Below are 19,284 nucleotides of genomic sequence, written 5' to 3'. Positions count from 1 at the left end.
GTCCTCTTCTTCGTCCAAGTACTTTGGGCATTGTGGGACTTCAAGTCCCCAATGTTCAAATCATCTTTTCTCACAGCTTAAATCTTACAATAATCCATTAAAATGGTGGGGTCTCAGGGAAAGGTATAAAAGGGGTTTTCACATTCCCACTGACCTGCTCCCCCCACCTCATGTGATCCTCCCACAGAATACCAACCCCAGGGTTAGTATCAGAAATCATCTTCCTTTCCCTGGCCACATGAGACGGGTCCTGGCCAGGTTTTCTGGGGGAAACATCTGATTCATCACACTACCTTAGTCACTACCCTGTGAACTAAGGAACACCAGGGCAAGGAGGCTCTGTCCCATCTCCTCCTCCATGATCTTCTCAGAACCACTTGGCCCCACAGTGTTTTGTCCATGGCGTCTTGATGTCTGTTGTATTCCAATAATGTGGCTCCCCTGTCTCCTTCTCAATGCTCCTCCCAACCCCTCCCGTTATTCCCCATAGAATCGTTCCAGAGAGCCTCCATTAGGCAAATCGGAGCCATCCCTTCTCAGGAGTGTATTCTGGTGCTCCTGGCTCACCATTGTGCGACCCGTGCCCATTTCTAGCTTCAAAATATTCCTCCTTCCTAACACCCACGTATCCCAGCTTCATACATTTTCTAGTTCCAGGGATCTTTTCTCTTTCAGTTGGTGCCCCTCCCAGCCTATGCTTACTGCAGCCCTTCGTCTCGCTCCTTGCGTGCCGCACCTCTACCCACTAGCATGGCTGTGGCATATGGGATTTCCTCTGGGTCTTGCAATTGGTATCTTTCCTCCCTGACCTCGAATTCTAGGTAAAATGGGTACAACCACCTGTACTTCATTTTCTGTTGCTGGAGCCATGTGGTCAGTTCCCTACAGTCCCCCCTCCTTGCGAGAGTGAAGGATAAGTCCTGGAGGAAGAGAATCTTGCTTCCTTTATAGTCAATGGGCCTCATTACAACCCTGGCGTTAAGGGGTTAATGGCGCCGTAAAAGGCTGCGGCGACGTTAAACCCTTAACGCCAGATTCCCACTTTAACGCCTGCTTTTTGCAGGCGTTAAAGTCCATCCCGCTAAGGGACCTTGGTGCTAATTACGGCACCGTAATTTACGGTGCCGTAATTAGCGCCTTCCCCATTCCCATTGAGCCCTATGGGCCGAAAATGGGAATGGGGAAGGGGCCATGGGGATTTACCGCCCCGCCAACCTTGGAATGGGGCGGTAAATCCGCCATCCACCATGGCGGAATCCGGCATGGACCATGGTGCTAATAGCACCATGGTCCAACGCCAGGGTTGTAATGAGGCCCAATGGGTCCTTTTCTCCTTAAATTAAATATCTGTATTCTCATCTCTTTCATTAGGCGTTCGTGGCAATGTGCCACTATTGTTCGTGACCCTACCCTTGGTTCACCTCCTTTATGGACATGGCCCATCTCTACTGGCTTCTCTCCAATTCTTTGAAGCAGTTCACTTATTTTCTGGTGTACCCTTTCAAGCCTGTCATTGGTCTCACCTAGCTCAACCAGCAATCCAAAGACCATTGTATTACATCTTCTCTCCCTGTTCTTCAAATCGTCCAACTTGTATTGGAGCTCTCTTTGGAGATTCTCTGTGTCGTTGAGCCTTTTTTGAATTTCAATTCAAGCAGCTCTGTGGTTAGCCGATTATGTTCTAGCACCTCAAACCTATCGTCCACATTTTCAACCCTCCCTTTCAGCTCAGAGATGGTAGTTTGCCGGTCAGACCCTAGCTCTTATGTCCCAGACAGAAGCCCTGTTAATGGAAATTCTATCAACTATTGCACCATGCTATTTTCAACTTCGATATTGGTATGTCCTCTACACCAACCTGTCTACAGCCATAATCTTTGAACAGCCAGTCGAAACCCATGTAGGAACAAGGTGTCCAATTGCCTTGCTCTATTGTCCTGGCGTGTGCAGGCATGGAACAGCACCACATGGGAGAAGACTTTGGTAGGCCCATAAAGGGAAACCAGAGGAAAGCACAGAGGGAGACTGATCAATCCTCCATTTATGTTCATCTAAAGGCAGTGAACTTAAAGCCATCATATAGGTGGTATCTATAGGGAAAAGACAGTGCTGACTTTCAGATCTTTATTTGGCATGTGCATGTTTATTTTATTTGTTTCACTTGTACATCCATTTTGTCCAATGGTTCTAAACTGTAAATGTGCATCTTCTTGTCTTTGTTACACAAATATACTTTTTTAACTCTCGAATGTTGGGAGGAATATTTCTGCTGCCACATACTGGGGCATTTTGGTTAAAAATTATATAGCTATGTTCTTTAGTAACATCTATCACTTTTACTCAATTCAAAGGTACTCATTTTGGCAACATACGAAAGTTGAAGGGCAGGAGTTGCAACCTATATTTCGATATTCCAGCACATCTGCAGCAGGCACACTTCACAATGAGCCATCTTACTTGCTTCAGAACCTTGGCCTGCAGGCTGAATACAGTTCTTTGCTGCAGGCACACTACCTCATGAACTACTTTTACTAAGGGTTTGGAACTTAATGGGATCTCTGCAATAGCTATATTATTCCACATAATTAGATTATTTGGATTGGGAATTGGTACCTGTAACTTTCAGACCTCACACACAGATCATCAGCAAATCAATAGGCGTCTAAACAAAAGACCATTTTCCAACAGTGACTTCATAAACTATTGTTCCAGCTCAATGGTTTTCAACTGTAAAATACAGGGGAGACCAGAGATACATTCAAAATATTGAGAGTTTTGTTTCAGCTCACCCTAAACCAGCAAACCAGCAGATGAAAGTCTGCCAGTACATTAAGGGCAGAGAATTTGTTTGCACTTTCAAACCTCTGCTCTGCCTGTACTCAACCAAAAAACGTCAGAGCAGCATTTGTTTAATGATGCTTTTAAAGGACAAACCAGACATGACATACCTGAATGATTCCAGGCACACAATTAAAGCATTACTTAATGTATTGTGTAGGGGAAACTATTGATTTTGTAGCAGAAACTATTGAATTCAGCCGACTACTTACTCAAAAAGCCGAATGCTGGTACACCCCTAATGCTAACAAGTTCCCCCAATGCTGGAGAGGGTGGTCGCGACTATTCTCTCTCTTCATATCTTGTGGTAATGCCAGAAAATTTACAAGTTTTGGGTTGACATGTGGAAGGAAGTTTTCTTAATCCTGGGGCTATGATTCCCTAGGATCATTGGGGAAGATTTGACGGGTCGCACTCTGACTGTGCAGTCACATATGGACACCTTTAATGAAGCCCTTTAGAGATGCAGTTCCTCACAGCTAAGTTAGTTGTGGTGTCCCAAAGGAGTATAGTGGAGTTTCTACTCTGAAACAGTGGTGGCAAAGCCTGTGGCCAGTCACAGCAATTCAAATTCACACGTATAACCTTGATGACCGTGCAGCCAACTTTCTTGAAATCTCATCACCCCTTATGATCTACTCAGGAGACTGAAGGGACTAAACATATGGCATGCTTAAACTGAACTGGATTTGGGTGAGATATGTTGGAGGTCTCCTTTCACAGTCGATGATGGATGGCTATGATTTGTCCTAATTTACTTAAGGCATCAAAGTACATAGCCACTCACCTGTGGGTTCCCTTAATTTTTTTGCAGCGTTGTTTGTCCTTGGGGGGGTTTGATTGCTGTCTAAAAATACCCTAAATCAAATAGTGGTTCAGCAGAGTGTTGTGGTCCGAACTGTAGACTGGCAGCAGCTGTAGCTCTAAGGTGAAGGAGATGGACTTCAGCAACACTAAATAGTGTTAAGTTGGGTCTTGGGATCTACACCCTACAAGATTAATGGCATTGTGAAGGATATAGGTCAGGTGTAAACTTAAGAGTTGCCCCAACACTACTAAGATCAAACGCAAGAAAAAGAAACATAGCCAGGAAAGGATTAGTCATTTCCCTGTAAACTACAAATAATTAAAGTTTATATTCAGCGGAATACTAGATCTTTGATTTTCAGCATTACATTAATAGACATATTGTTATAAAAAGTGCACAATTAAGCCCTTGGGTCAAAGAAAACTTGAAGCACATGGAACATTAAAGCACACATGCTTTATCAGTATGGAACATCTATTATAGTCCACTAGCGTTAATGATTTTGGGCATACAAACTCCGATCTATGAGACATATTGAAGCCACAAATACCTAAGAGCAACTCCAACATCACAAATGGGTATTAACATTCTGATTAGACTTTACAACAAGGCTTTCCATATCCATGATCATCTCCACATTCACACCAACTTAATATATGTATATGCCTACCTTGTATCAACCAACATGCCACTGAAATCTTAACTTCCAGTTTTGTCCTCCGCAGACGTTTTAGATTCTGTAGCCACCTCATTTTGGGCCTTACTCTAAACTATGATTCCCCTCAATAAAATACTAAACATTGCAACTAGCACTCTCTACAACTTCTCACATTCCTCCAACACCTCTGCGCAATGCCTTCATGAGGGATGGCTCCTTATGCAATATTGTTCCAGCTTACAATCCCTCTCCTTTTATCTCCAAATCTATCCATGGATGGTCTATCATTCCCCACCCAGCTAACTCCATCTTCCTTTAGTCCCCATCTTGCTCCCTGCAAACCCAAGCACTGCTCAATCTATCAGTTCAATGTTCCCTCTGCGCTGCCTCCATATTTCACTCCTTAACCCACTTTGCTCTGTTGCATTTGAACTCCATGTATCTATTATATGCAATGTCATCCACCTTGTTCCCCAAATCTATTCTCAATTTTATACTAAGTGCATTGTCTATCTGCACTGTCCACATTTCATGTTCTCATTTTCACCCTTCACCAACTGACTAATGTTATACTCACCTATTATAAGGAAGCAAATGTTCAAAGCGTTATCCTCGCCTCAAATTAATACAAAATTTAACTCCACTCAGGGGTATACAGATGCAATCAACTATTTACTTGCCCATGTCAAATGGTCCAAACATCTCTGTTGAAGCGTGGGTTTTCAAATGAACTGGGTGTCCTTCAGACCATTAGCCTCATTGCATACCCACTTCCACTTTCTGCATTCTCAAGCTGCCAATTGGAAGCATTTATTACTTTGAATAAATTAATTTGGGGAGCTAACAGGCAGATAGAAATGATGATTTGTCTTTATGATGCTATGCTTTCTTGCACACGGAACACCAAATTAAATATATTTATTAGAAAAAACAAAACATTTATTTAACAGATCATGCATAAAAAGGTCTGCACATTGTGGTGCCATATCGAAGCCATCGAAATATAAAGCAGCCCAGAGGCTCTGTAAAAGGTGCCAGTCATAAAAGGTGGGTGGGTGCGGATTAATTCTTAGATCACATTGCTTTCCCATTATTACCAGCTGACTCTGGAATTGATTGGGGTCCTGGATGAATCTCTTCATTAATATTAAGAGTGGTCTAAGACTGATTCAGTGAGTACAGAGGTTTTCAGCGAGTGAGGTTATAGAGAGATATTCCCAAATGTCTGGATGTTAGGGAACACGATGACGGTAAGTGAGACTGAACACCCTAGATGATGATGAGTGCAGTATGGGTTGGGACTGCTTTTTGATTTCGGACATCTTTTCTGGTGTCTTAGTCAGCACTTTGTAGTAGGTGTGGTCGTTCAGCAATTGAATGAGCACATCCCCAAGTGGCTCCTCTCTGTAATCACAGCACCACCCTCATTTGTTTACTGATTTTAGAGTGAAACTTGGGTTTGTTTTAAGGTTTTCTTTTATAGAAACTACTTGGTGAGGAAGAGTGCTTGTGGGAAAATGTTACTCACCGATGAAACATGGTAGAGAAAGGCATCATCATAAAATAAGTTCCCATGTTTGCTATCAAATGCACTCTCGTTACTTTGAAGAATGCCAGGCACTAATACATAGAAAGACGTTCAATCACTCTTTACACACCATGCACATTTAATTAATAGTACACTAACCTTCTCTCTCGGGCGTTAGCTTTTGCCTAAGCAGGTGATTTACAATGGCACTTAGGCATATGAAACACTCTTGCCCCATAACATTCCAGTTCATGCTGCCCAGGACACCGATTGCCTCAGAAATCTCGTCATGACGAATATACTGTTGAACTAACTCAACAGGGGTTATTTGTCCTCTTGTCATGGCACCTGATAGGAAACAAAAATTGCAGAGTCAACAAAATAATGATAGGTGATTGATTGTGCCAAATTTTCTATGGTGAACACTCTACACACCACACAACACGTCAGTGTATGCCTTCAATGGAGGGTTTCACCCCAGGATCAAGATAACATTGCATTCGCTGGGAAACAACTACTTTTTAGCTATACATTTCAAGCAGAATTTTTAAAATAATGTTATAATCAGAAACCAGTGTTATTTTGAAAGTTACTCTCAGCTAAAGACAGATCTCTGAAGGATGTTCAGGTGTGTTTTGAACTGCTTGAGACATGTTGGTGGGAAGAAGCGGACATGTAAATAAGCTTGATAATAGCTAACACGAGTTAATGCCAAAGCATTTCCCTAAAGAAAATAGGGGTTGCACACTCAATGACGGCCATAAAAAAGGGGTTTAGGGTGGAGAAATCTATTCTGAGTGCCTGCCTAAAATCACTGCAGCCGGAAACGGCCCTAGTGTAACCATACATAGCCCCAGCATCTGCATGTACCCGATTAATGCTTCCACAGCTGTTCACTCTGTGTGATTAGAGGTTCAAAATGTGTTAATAAACGACAGTAAAACTGCAGTCAGGGTCAAAGGTTGCAGAGATGACCTTTGGTCATCTGAATGTTGGTGCAAGTCCATGACAGTTAGTATGTTTGCAGTGTCCTCTCTATTAAAGTAGACTTTGTGGTGGATGTTAAACTTTCTTTAATCTGCCTGTGCCTGTACTGAACAACTCCTTTATTTCAATTCAGAACTGCACCAATGTACCCCCTGTCAGATAACATGAACTGACACGCCTGTCTATTTGATAAGGCACATACATATCTTACAATCTTGTGTACTAGAGGGGGATATCCCTACTCGTGGGTCTCAAATGATGCTGGTAGAAATATACTTTCGAAAATGAGAGAGAATATGGTGTAGTGTTTGATCCATTTATTTTGTCCATTCTGGCAACGATAGTGTTTAACACACACGCATGCTTTTTAAAACTTGAGATTGAGGAAGGCATGTATTCATATTTTATATTAGTGCTCATAATAGAAGGAAATAGAGAAATAGGGAGTCTAGGAGAAGACAAATATAACGGTCAGATGAACAAGTTACTTACACCTAGTAACGTTCTTTTGACTGGATGTTCCTCCAACGTATTCCTCATCTTTGACATGTAATGTCCAGCTTCAGCTGCTTCAGAAAACTTTTTCTTCAGAGGGCGCTGTGCATCGATGGCATCGACTCCATGTCCCTCAAAAGCGTCAGTCGAGGGTGATGTCATCGGAGATCATATATACAACTTGCGGTGCCCGTTGGCCTCAGTTCTGTTTTTCCTCCTCCTCATGCAGCAGAGAGGCCCATGAATACGGGCATGACAATACTCAACCTTTGTGCAGTGGAAGCTGTAATAGCATGGGAAATTCTACAGAGGGGTAGGATGAGAGGGCGTTGAGGAACATCTAATTGAAAGAACGTTACCACGGACAATTAACTTGTTCTTCGAATGGATTGTGTCCTCCAACGTATTCCTCATCTTTGACAGATTCCCAAAGCAGTGTTTATAAGTGGAGGAGGGAGTAGAATTCTGCATACTATACATTTTCCAGGGCAGAGCAAAGTACTGCCTTGCCAACAGCAAGATCTTGATAATGGGAAGCAACCGGGGACATAATGTTTTGTTAACGTGTGTATTGTTAACCACGTTGCAGCGTCACAAACAATCCTAATAGGAACTCCCCTTTTCAGTGCCATAGATGCGGCCATGCCCCTAGTTGAATGAGCTTGCAAGCCTTCAGGAGGGTATTTCCCTGCAAGCCTGTAGCACCCACAAATTTCCAAAATGATCCACCTAGATAAAGTCTGTTTGGTAACAGCCTGACCTAGTTTGTATCCTGTATACCCTATGAACAACTGATTGACAAACCGAATTTTTGATGTTCTTGAAATGTAAAAGCGTAATGCTCTTCTAGGATCTAACCTATTAAGTCTTTCTTCCTCCTTACCAGGGTGAGGTGGAGGGTAGAAGTAAGGCAGGACAATGTTCTGGTTCAAATGAAAACCCGGAATTATTTTTGTGTAAAAATGAAGGTTTGACCTTCAAGACAACCTTGTCCTTGTAGAAGACTGTAAAGGGTGGCTTTACTGACAGTGCCTGTAACTCGCTAACTCTGCAGACCGATGTGAGAGCAACCAATAAAATGGTTTTAAAGGTCAACAACCTTAGAGGACACGTGTGCAATGATTCAATGGGTGCAGACATTAACAATTTTAAAACCAAATTTATGCCCCGAACCGGAACCTGGAAGGGAGATGGAGGATACACATTAGCGAGTCCTTTTAGAAATTGAGTCACTAAAGGGATTTAGAAATAAGAACATTCCAGTGACGAGCGCTTAAAAATGGACAGCGCCACCAAATAGCCTTTAATGGTACCAATCTGGAGCCCCAAATTGGCTAAAGATAGAAGGAAGGATAAAACATCCAGTGTTTTACACAGGAAAGGAACCATATTCTTTTCTTTGCACCATTTGCAAAACTTGTTCCAACGACACAAAGATTTTGTTGCTGGTCTTCTAGCTGAAAGCAACACCTCCATAACGTCATCTGGGAGGTTCCAATCCTTATATCTCAACCTTTCAGAAACCAAGCGTAAAGGTTGAGGATACTAATCTTTGTATGGAGAACCCAACCCTCCTCTTGTGAGAGAAGATCCTCTCTCTGGGGAAGAAGTATTGGAGGACAGATGGACATGTCTATAAGGTCCGGGTACCACGTTCTCCTGGCCCAATCTGGGGCAATTAGGATCATGTGCTTCCTGAACTTTCTCAACCTCCTGATCAGACAGGTATGACGGGGACTGAAGGAAATGCGTATAGGAATGGAAACTCCGATTCCACCACAAACACGTCTCCTTGAGCTCCTCTTGGAGGAAATTCCCTGGAGCAATACAGTTCGCACTTCCGGTTCACCCCGGTCATGAACAAATCCACTTGAGGGGTTCCCCAAAGGGTGGTGATCTCTTGAAGGACTTCCTGAGGTAGTTCCCACTCGTGGGAGACTGTGCTCTGTCTGCTCAGAGCATCCACCGCTGTGTTCTCCTCTCTGGCAAGAACAACCGATAGAGATATTCCTTCTTGAATTACCAAGTACCAAAGCTGCATTGCCCCTCTGCACAGTGGTAGTGACCCTACACCTCCTCTCGTGTTGAGGTAGTACAGAGTCACTGTGTTGTCCGTCATTATCAGGACATTCTTCCCCCGTAAAGAGGGCATGAAGGGCGTCAGAGCTAGTCTGATTGCCCTCAGCTCCAAAAGATTGATATGTAGTTTGGACTCCGATGGAGACCAACAGCCGCTGACTGTCAAATCATTGGCATGGGCTCCCCACCCTGTTAGTGAGGCGTCGGTCACTACTGTAATCTCCGGCCATGGTTGCCAAAAGGGTTCTCCCTTCAGAATATTTTCCTCGCATGCCCACCACAGAAGATCCTGTGAAATCTTGGCTGGAATAAGTTGGTCCAACATCTTTCCTGAGAATTGGGACCATTGTGTTCTTAGAGACCATTGAAGGGATCTCATTCTCGGGCGGGCTTCTGGCACCAGAAAAATACAGGATGCCATGAGGCCAAGCAACCTCAAGAAATCGAAGGCCGGAAGATTCTGGGCATTCTGAAATTTGGATACCATCTGAAGAATGTCTTGATCCCTCGCCTTGGGAGGCAAGCTCTTTCCCAAAGACGTGTCTAACACAGCCCTGGTGTATTGGAGCTGTTGGGAAGGTGTCATATGGGACTCCTTGTAATTGAGGGAGAAGCTCAATCTGTGAAGGAAGTGGCAGGTGACCTTGAGATGATCCAAGGCTTGTTCGGGAGATCGCACCCTGATCAGCCAATCTTTCAGGTAGGGGTAGACGTGAATCCCCCCTCTCCTGAGATTCACTGCCACTACAGCCATCAGTTTGGTGTAAATACTCGGGCGGAGGTTAGCCCGAAAGACGAAACTCAAAACTGATAATGAGAGCTGCCAACTGCAAACCTCAGGCATTTTCTGAGCTTGAGATGGATTGGCACATAAAAATAAGCATCCTGAAGGTCTAATGACACCAACCAATACTGGAGATGGGGGCCTGGAGGAGCTGCGAAAGTGTGACCATCTTGAATGTCTCCTTCCTGGGGAATTTGTTCAAGTATCTCAAGTCCAAGATGGGTCTCAGTCCTTTGTCCTTTTTTGGGATAAGAAAAGATGGGGAGTACCATCCCTTGTTCCTCTCCGCTACAGGTACTGGTTCTATAGCACCTTTCTCTAGCAGGGTTCAAACTTCCTGCACAAGGAGCGGATCCGGAACCATCAAAGAGCGGCTCCCCAGTGGATTGTTTTGAGGTCTTCTTTAAAAAGGAAGGCAGTAACCATGGGCTACGGTTTCCAGAGGCCAAGCATCCAAAGTAATGGCTTGCCATTCTTCTAAATGCTGAGACAGTCTGCCCCCCACTGGTGAACTGTGATTCAAGACCTCAAAGTGGTTTTGAGGCGGCTGTTGCAGAGGCTGATGGTAATGAAGCTGCTGCTTGAGCTGGCTTGGCACCTCTACCTCGTCCACCACGAGGACATTTTCTCTGGCCTCTTTGACTGGCCATTCCACTCACCTTTCAACTGAGGAGTAGTAGCGAAAAGATCTACCCCTCCAAGGTTGTCCACTAGTACGAAAAGGCTGAGGTTGCCTAACAGCGGCACCTAAAGACTTGATGCCGCCTTACAGGTCTGCAAATTCTCATGGCTCTCGTCAGCCTTGCTGCCAAAAAGATGAGACCCGTCAACAGGCATGTTGAGAAGTCTCAACTGCATATCTGGTGCAAAACCCGACTTCCTCAACCACGCATGTCTGCGTATTACAGTGCTGGTCGCCATGGTTCTGCTGACGCTATCCGCAGTATCCAACCCTAATTGAAGGGATTCACAACTAGCTTCTTTGTCGTCCTTCATAATAGCTAATAAGCCATCCCTTTCTTCCCCCTCGGGAATATGCTCTGCCGCCATAGATATGCAATCCCACAGAGTGTATGAACATTTTGCCAGGGCCCAGGTTTAGTTGGCTGATTTCAGTGCCATACCCCCGGCTGAAAAATACCTTTCTTGCCCATCCATCTACACACTCGTCATCCCTATCAGGAGGGATGGTAAGGTACGCTGCCTGCTTCGACGTTGCTGTAGCTGCCTGCACCACCAGACTCTCCGGAGTGGGGTGTTTTGACAGATAGTCTGGGTCACTACTGGAGGGGCGGTCTTTTTGTGTCAGATTTTTATTAGCTGCCGGATTGGTATCAGGAGTTTCCCAATTTCCAGCCACCCTTTTTTGTAAAGCCATATGGAATGGCAATACCGGATCAGTTTTGGGACCTTTATCCAAAATATTGGTTAAATCGTCCTGGTCATAAGGGAGTGGTGGTCTGCTCCATCCTAGGTACTCTACAACTCTGGACATGAGTTGTCTGTATGGAGCGTCAGCATTTTCGCCCAGCTCAGGTCTACCGAACTCTAGTGGGTGAAGTATCAACTCCACTCGCTGACTGAAAATTGTCATAAAGATCTTTAATCTTGGACTTCTCTGAAATCAGACACTGTGGTGCATTGGGCGTTCCATATTGCAGTCCAAAAAGAGCATCCTCCCCATCAGAGTGTTCTTCATTTTCATTGATTGAAGAGAGTCATTTGAAAAACTCCTTTCTGGGTAAAGGAATATACACTTTTTCCAGATGGAGTCAATGTAGGCTTCAATGGCGTTGAAGGCTTTATTGGCGCCCAATAATGAGACGCTTGGCTTTGATGGAACAGCCAGCATATGCGGTGTTGCTGTCTTCGAAGTTGTCGACGTCGAGATCCTGACGGGTGTTGACGACACCACCGTCGTCGAAGGTCTAGTAGCCGTCCAGGACACCATTGGCGTCAACTGTTTTGATGGCATTGAGGGTCTCAATGGTGTCGAGGACCTCGATCTAGATTTTTCTTTGTGCTTTTCATCATAAGAGGGCCTTGAGAGCTCTCAATGTTTGTCAGGCCGTTTTCCTGGGCTCGGGGGCACACAGGATTTTGACCAAGACCTATCCTTACCAGCTTGCTTGGTAGGAGCATGACCTTGTTTTTTGAACATTTTTAACATTTCTTTAAGGAAAACTTCCCATTTTACTGGAGTATATTTTTTTGTGTGACATGCGACCCTTTCGGGTGAATTGCCGGAGGAAGACGTCGGCGAAGGCAACCTACGGTGCCTCCTCTACAACTTTTTCGCCACCGATGACGACTGGTGCGAACCACTCCTAGACCTAGAGCGCTTCGCCTTCTTCCTTCGAGGAGAGTCTCCTCTCGACTTGCCGGTCGAAGGTTTAGCAGGTTGGGGCTTAGGTGATTTGGGTAATCTTCCTACGTGGAGTTTCCCCTTCCGCTCCCTCAAGGCCTGTCCTGTCATGGATTGACATTTTGAACAATTTGCTGTGTCACGGTCCTCGCCAAGGCACCACAAGCAGACACGGTGCAGGTCGGTAAGGGACATCTTGGACCCGCAGTCCAGGCTTTTATTTTAACAGGTTTTTGGTGTTGAAGGCGTCGAGGATGAAGACATCTCGAAGGATTTTTTTGAAGAATTTGTCGAAAACAAATCGTTAGACGATGAGGCGTGCCGATTCTCGTCAGACGAAGCAAAAGCTGATGCAGAAAAACAGAACTGAGGCCAACGGGTGCCGCGCGTGCTATGTATGATCTCTGATGACATCTCCCTCGACAGAGGCCTTCGAGGGACATCGAGTGGATGCCATTGACGCACAGCGCCCTCTGCCGAAAAAGTTTTCCGAAGCAGCTGAAGCTGGGCATTACATGTTAAAAATGAGGAATACCTTGGAGGACACAATCCATTCAAAATGGGGTTTTAGGTAGTGTGTTTTTGTTTAAATCAATCATAAGGTTCTAGGCCATCCACCAGGGCTAGGAAATCTATTCTACTCTTCATGAGAGATGAGATCTCGATGTTTCTGGATGACAACTCCCTTACGATTCTCATTGTCTTAGACTTACTCATGGCCTTTGTCCCTGTTAACCACACTGTGCTTCTCAGCCTTCTTCAAACCTTTTTATCCCCCTCCAATACATCTTTATTGCATTTACACACAAGACAAAATATTCCACAGATGCATTTAAGGATCATCTCAAACAAAACTATGATCCAAACTGTATCCCAAATCTGACAACTTCATGTCCAAATATACTACTAAAACATTCCCATCTGCGGGATCCCATTTGGAAATAGACAGACAGATAAGACAGGGTAGCATGACACTGATACAATGCAAAAACATAAATCCTGCATGTTACTCCAACCCTTTTTCCCCTTCCCTTACTATACTCTTCTTGATATCCATTTCTCTCTGAGGCTGATCACCCCTCAACCTCTGGGCATCACTCGTCATCCTCTCCAAATGAGATCAACGCTTTTCTCCATTCAGTCCTTTAAGTGTATCAGGAAAGATGTCATCTCACTTGGTACTAGCAGTGTCTCAAGAAATGTTGAAGGCTTATCTAAAGCCCCCTACACATCATCTTGTGTCATATAGGTTAATGTCATTATCATGAATATAACCCACACTTTTTGGAACCTGTCAATTTTGTCTGTAGGGGTGAGAGATTTCAATTTCAGTGCCACTGCAAGCCGCCCACCATGAGAAGAAGAGCCTTAAGCATCCTCGAGACTCAGTATCCATCATAGTCTAATGGGAAGCCCAAATAACAAACTGAAGGGGTTCAACTCTATCACACTACCCTCTACATGTTTTATCCAGCTAGGAGCTCTGACCAGTACATCTGAATTTGGGGGCAGTCCCACCATATATGAACGTAATTCCCAGGCTAGCCAAGCTCCGCCTAGGCATCTAGGAGAGGTTCCTGGAAACATCTTAGAAAGTATCACCCTATCCAAATGCCAACTTTGCAGTATTTGTAAATTAACCAACGTGGCATGGGTTGAAAGGTTAACAAGAAATGCTATTTTACATACCTTTTTCTATGTTTCCCCCAGGAGAACCCTACCCAACTCTCTTTCCCATCTGACCCCAAACATCAGTGTATCCTTGGGTCCACTGTGCATAATTGATCTATATAGCTTGGAGATTATTCCCTTCCTGGACTGAGCCATATTCAAAACCTCTTCCATCTTTCTACATTTTATCAACAGTCTCTCCCCTTGGGATCCAATATGGTTCCCCTTCAACCATAGATAGAAGACCCCCCCCCCCCCCCGAGCCCCTTCCCTCCCAGCTATTCCATGCGTTTCCCATATGGTCTAAATCCACCCTCTCAACTGAACTTCTCTTTCCAGACTTGCGTCCGACCCATCTTGTACTCTAAGTATCCCTGATTTACCCAATTAAAATTGGTACTGTGGCGTGCTGGAGGAAGAAATCTGGCAAAGAGGTGGCATGATATGAACACTTATTTATCAAACAATAAAAAATAAAAGGCCTAACTCTCCCTATTCTTGTTTTAAACACTTTATTTTTATTTTTTGATTAGATCAAATAAACACAAGGATACTTACATTTTGAGATACATGAAATATCCTAATAATATTCTTAACAGAATTAACCACACTTGAAAAGACAAATCACAGATGATTTTATCATGTAACTTCTATATACAATTTTACCCATTTAGGGTGAGCAATTAAACAGTAAAAACATATACATACATCGTAAAACAAAACAACATACTATAGGCACACACACAACTCTCCACAACCACACTAGTAACTCAACCCAACGTACATTGGTTCCCTCTCCACAAGCCACTCAAAAACCTGCCCTCAGCCATAGAACTCATTAAATGGTTCCCACAATTCCAAGTAAGACCCCTCTCGATCTTGTTTTTTCATCATGTGTTTCTTGTAGCTGGATTAAGTTTGTAAGTCCGACAGCCAACTCTCTACCATTGTTTTTTTCCTCGTTTTCCACTCTCTCAAGATTTGCTTCGTCCCCACCATTAGTGCTTTATCTATCCAAACTCCCATGCTACGGGCCACATTACATCTCCCTTGCGTCAAAAGTAAAATTGACGAGGAAGGTGACCCGCGGGAATGTCACACCTAGAACCGTATCCAACATGTCCAGCACTTCCTTCCAAAAATCAATAACCCTTGGGGAGTCACACAACAGGTGCAATAAAGTACCTCTCCTCTAACGACCACCCCGACATGTTTTGCTATCTTGCATATCTAACCCATGCATCAGCACCGGAGTCCAATAAAGGCGACCTAAAATTCTTTGATGAGTATAACACAGACTTAAATCCAGCTTTGACCTTGCGCCCACCCATAACAATCCCTCCCATTCCTTGGTCGAAATATCTCTCCCTAAATCCTCAACCCAGAGCTCCCTCATTGTTTCCCATTAAGCTACATACATGTCCTCCATAGGCATCATCTTAAGGAAGGTTGAAGCCATACGTGGCGGTGAATCAAACAAAACACAAATCACTGGTTTAGTTCTCACTGGAACATTCAACATCCCCTGCCTCTCTGATAACAGAGCATCTAAATCATTATACCTCCTGCATTCCCTTTTGCCTAGGCCAAGCTTGCGACTAAGGGAAGCAAAGGATACCATCCTAACATCAACCCAAACATCACCAATCTTTAAAATCCCTCTTGTAATCCAACTGTGCCAGCACAATGTCTTACTCTCAATCTGTAAACCAGGATTAATTCTGACCATTACCAATAACCCACGATGCCAGTGCAGTCCTAGTAACCTCGACAGACGGTAACCTGGTAGGTAAATTGGGCATCTTTCCTATAGAATATAAACCATTCAGACAATATGGTGAAAACCTCTCTCCCTCGATTGATACCAATAGTGGCACAGATGCTACCCATTCCGTAAAATAAAAGGCAGATTTTTTCAATAGGACTCCTCCATGATAATTTTCAAGCATAGGTAACCAAACCCACCTTCTCGTACACTGCACACCTGTAGTATGTTACTTGTATTGAGTGCACAAATGCAAGTATCAGAATGTAGCCTAGTAGTCTGGAATCTTATACTACACCAAGGTTCCAGGAGTGTCAGTTAGGACAGACAGGATGGAAGAGCTACGGGAGAAGATGTGTATATACCTTGAGCTCCTACCTCCTTTCATAGCTTACCCTGTAACTACAATAAAGCTACTCTTCCTTTATAATAACATGCTTCCAGCGTCATCTCTGGTCACTAGAACCCAGAGCACTTCAAGTGGCGACGAGGATGTCTTTCAAAAACAGTGCAATGTGTTCAGAGATGGCAGAGTGTGTTCTGAGATGGCAGTTTGAAGCCCAGAGGTGGTGGCGCCCAGAATCCAGAGAAGGGGTAGTGTCCAGGAGGGGACAAGTGGACAGTGAAAATGCTGAAGATTTTGAAAGCAGTCAGGTCATGGTGCCTTAGGTATAAGTCCTCCCTTGCATGCAACCTGAAGGTACTGAACATGGAGTACATATGGAGGCAATAGGTGCAGTATTAGAGAAATGCTGTATAAGGTACTGTAAAAATGTGCGTGGTAATAGAGGATGTGGCAGTGAGGAAAGTCTCACAGCCTGTGAATGAAGGTAGCCCAGAATGTGAGCTAACATATAACCTAGTGTGCTGTATTTGGGGATATCAGCGCTCCTGAGACACTGTTAAAAGAAAAAAATGCGGGTGAAATGGTGCGTTATAACTGGGACTTATTCCACAGACATGTACTATTAGCAACGTTTTTTATATGCGCTTATCTGCGCTGAAATGGCACAGTTGTCACAGCTGTTCCAGGAAAATGGGGTGGCACTGTAGCGTTCCATATTGCAGTTGGTTAAAATATGTGTGCTGCTAAAGACAAGTGGGTCCTATTATAGAGTGCCGTTGTAACCGTTGGTGTGGTCAGGACTCCTTGGATCATTACAGCACAGAGTTTACCTGGCTAATGACGGCGTAGTGGAACTTACGGGGATGATAGTGAAGCTGAGAATGCCAAGGGGGAACGTTCCTCTCTGCTTCCAGAGCAGAGCAACGCTTTTGTTGTATCCGTATGACGGAGTTCTAATCTGTTGCAATTGAAGTGAACTCATCTTACGAAGCATCGTAAATGTTAGAGGAATGGCCATATTAACGTGGGTGAACTTTATGATGTACGCGGGAGGTCTGCAGTGGATCCTAATGTGCGGGCCGTGATGAAGTTTCGTTGGTCCAATGAAGATGGTTTTGGATTATCAACAGGATATAATCATTTATGTTGTGGCCGCGTACTACTAGATTTGGATGTCTTTTGGACTGCAAATGCACAGCATTATACTCGGTACCTCTGGAGGAACAATGATAGATGTGTGTTTAGGGAATGACTTCTGATGAATATGAGGTACTGTTTTTTAATTTGATTTTCACTCGCCTGAGTATTCAATGTGAAACTCATCGAACGAGGCAGCACCAGCAATGTTTTCCGTTCCGTTAGACTGACGGGAATGTTCTACGTGTAGTTCATGCATATGTATGTAATATTTATACATGCAGTTAGTAGTTAATGTGCATTTATTTTAAATGTTATTTAATATGATTTGTGTTAGGTACTGATGATTTAAATGAGTTTGAATGCATGTATTGGTATTTTAGATGTGATGAGTTTATAGTGTTATGATAAAAGCATGCAGTGCTGAAATTATGTGTGTAGAGTTATGTGCCTGTTTTTTTGTTTTATGAGTGGGGCAGGATGGTGTGTTTACTTGGTGCGTCTGGCTGGGAAGGTGCGTGGTTTGGAACGCTGCATATGGAATGAGAATGGATGTGAATGGATGTACTAGTATTATATTAAAATGAAAGGTAGGTGTGTGCATACTTGGTTTAAGGTGTTATGAGGTAAATGAAATATGTTACATATTAGGTGTTTAACATGTTCTTAGTATTTGCAGGTCCACGCACAGACGCACCATGGACTGAAAGGTCAATATTGATTTTTTAGTAAAGGTGTATGATAGGTTTGGTGTATACAAGTATTTTAATTTATTTTGAGGCATTTTAGTATTTAAGGTGCACGCATGGACACACCATGGACTCTTAGGTTAATGTGGAGAGTAAAATGATTTGTTTGACTAATATGTTAGAAAATGCAAATATGTAGATATTATAACAGTTTTGAGGAAATTTCAGGATTTAGGGTAGACGCACCATGGACTTCTAGGGTATATGAGATATTAGAGAAGTGTTAATGATAAGAGATAATTTTATTTTTTTAGGAAATGTCTATGAAATGAAATTGTATTTGTTGAAATGTATAATATGAGATATTAATGTGGGTGAAAGGAAATGTATTTTGGAAAATGAGCAATCTGATGTGCATGAATGACATTGTATGTTCATTGTTAATATGAAATGCGAGATGTCATGGGACAGATTACATGCAAGTATAATAATGGTGACTGAGTGTCAGATTAAGTGAAGCCCAGTTTGATTAGTGTGATATATGTATTTGGTATTTGTTGATGTGTATGATGTGTACATTTTTTAAGTGAGTGAGACGCCCAAGTGAGTAAGTATAATGTATGGGCAGGTGTTGGGGCCGGCAAAGTGGTAATTGGTTTATGCGCATGTTGTTTTAGAGATATGAATGCATTCCTGTAGTAACATCTGTCTCACAATGGGGTCTGTGATCGATTCTCTGTTGTGATGTTTTCTTTGCATGCTGCGTCTGTGCAGTTACATTGTTTATTTGTGATCTTAGTATTGTTTGTATCTTTTCTTGATTTTCTCACTTTTATATGTTTCTTGGGATAGTTGAGTATGTGAGTGAATCATAAGTATGTTCGTGCAATTGGCAGGTTCTTTGTTGCGAGAATGAGAGGTGGTGATGTATGGTATAGATGAGTTTTGCTATGGTTACAGAATGTTAGTTTGTGTATTTGTTTGGTTGCATGTGAGTACGCATTAGTGCTGCGGCTGTGGCAGACCCGAGACTGTGGGGCAGACATGGTAGAAGGTGTGTACGCTTGAAGGTGATGGAATATGGTTTAGTATGTGGTCTGTGCTCGTAAGTGGCAGTTAAGAGATCCAGGAGTG

The 19,284-nt window shown here is 43.4% G+C and overlaps 1 protein-coding gene across 13 annotated transcripts in view; it reads right to left on the bottom strand.

Annotated features, from left to right (window-relative positions):
* WDPCP (WD repeat containing planar cell polarity effector) overlaps positions 1-19,284 on the bottom strand; it is a 3,071,480-nt gene that overhangs the window by 1,400,650 nt on the left and 1,651,546 nt on the right. For all 13 annotated transcript variants that reach the window (XM_069608194.1, XM_069608204.1, XM_069608201.1 and 10 more), the window contains one exon: positions 5,992-6,180. In XM_069608194.1, coding sequence (XP_069464295.1) covers positions 5,992-6,180 — 189 coding nt within the window. The remainder of the gene's footprint in view (positions 1-5,991; positions 6,181-19,284) is intronic.

Source organism: Ambystoma mexicanum, chromosome 4q, assembly GCF_040938575.1.
Source record: "Ambystoma mexicanum isolate Mex_15411 chromosome 4q, UKY_AmexF1_1, whole genome shotgun sequence".
Classification (NCBI taxonomy): Eukaryota; Metazoa; Chordata; class Amphibia; order Caudata; family Ambystomatidae; genus Ambystoma; species Ambystoma mexicanum.
The sequence above is the reverse complement of the archived record's forward strand: the minus strand, read 5'-3'. Positions and strand labels throughout refer to the sequence as shown.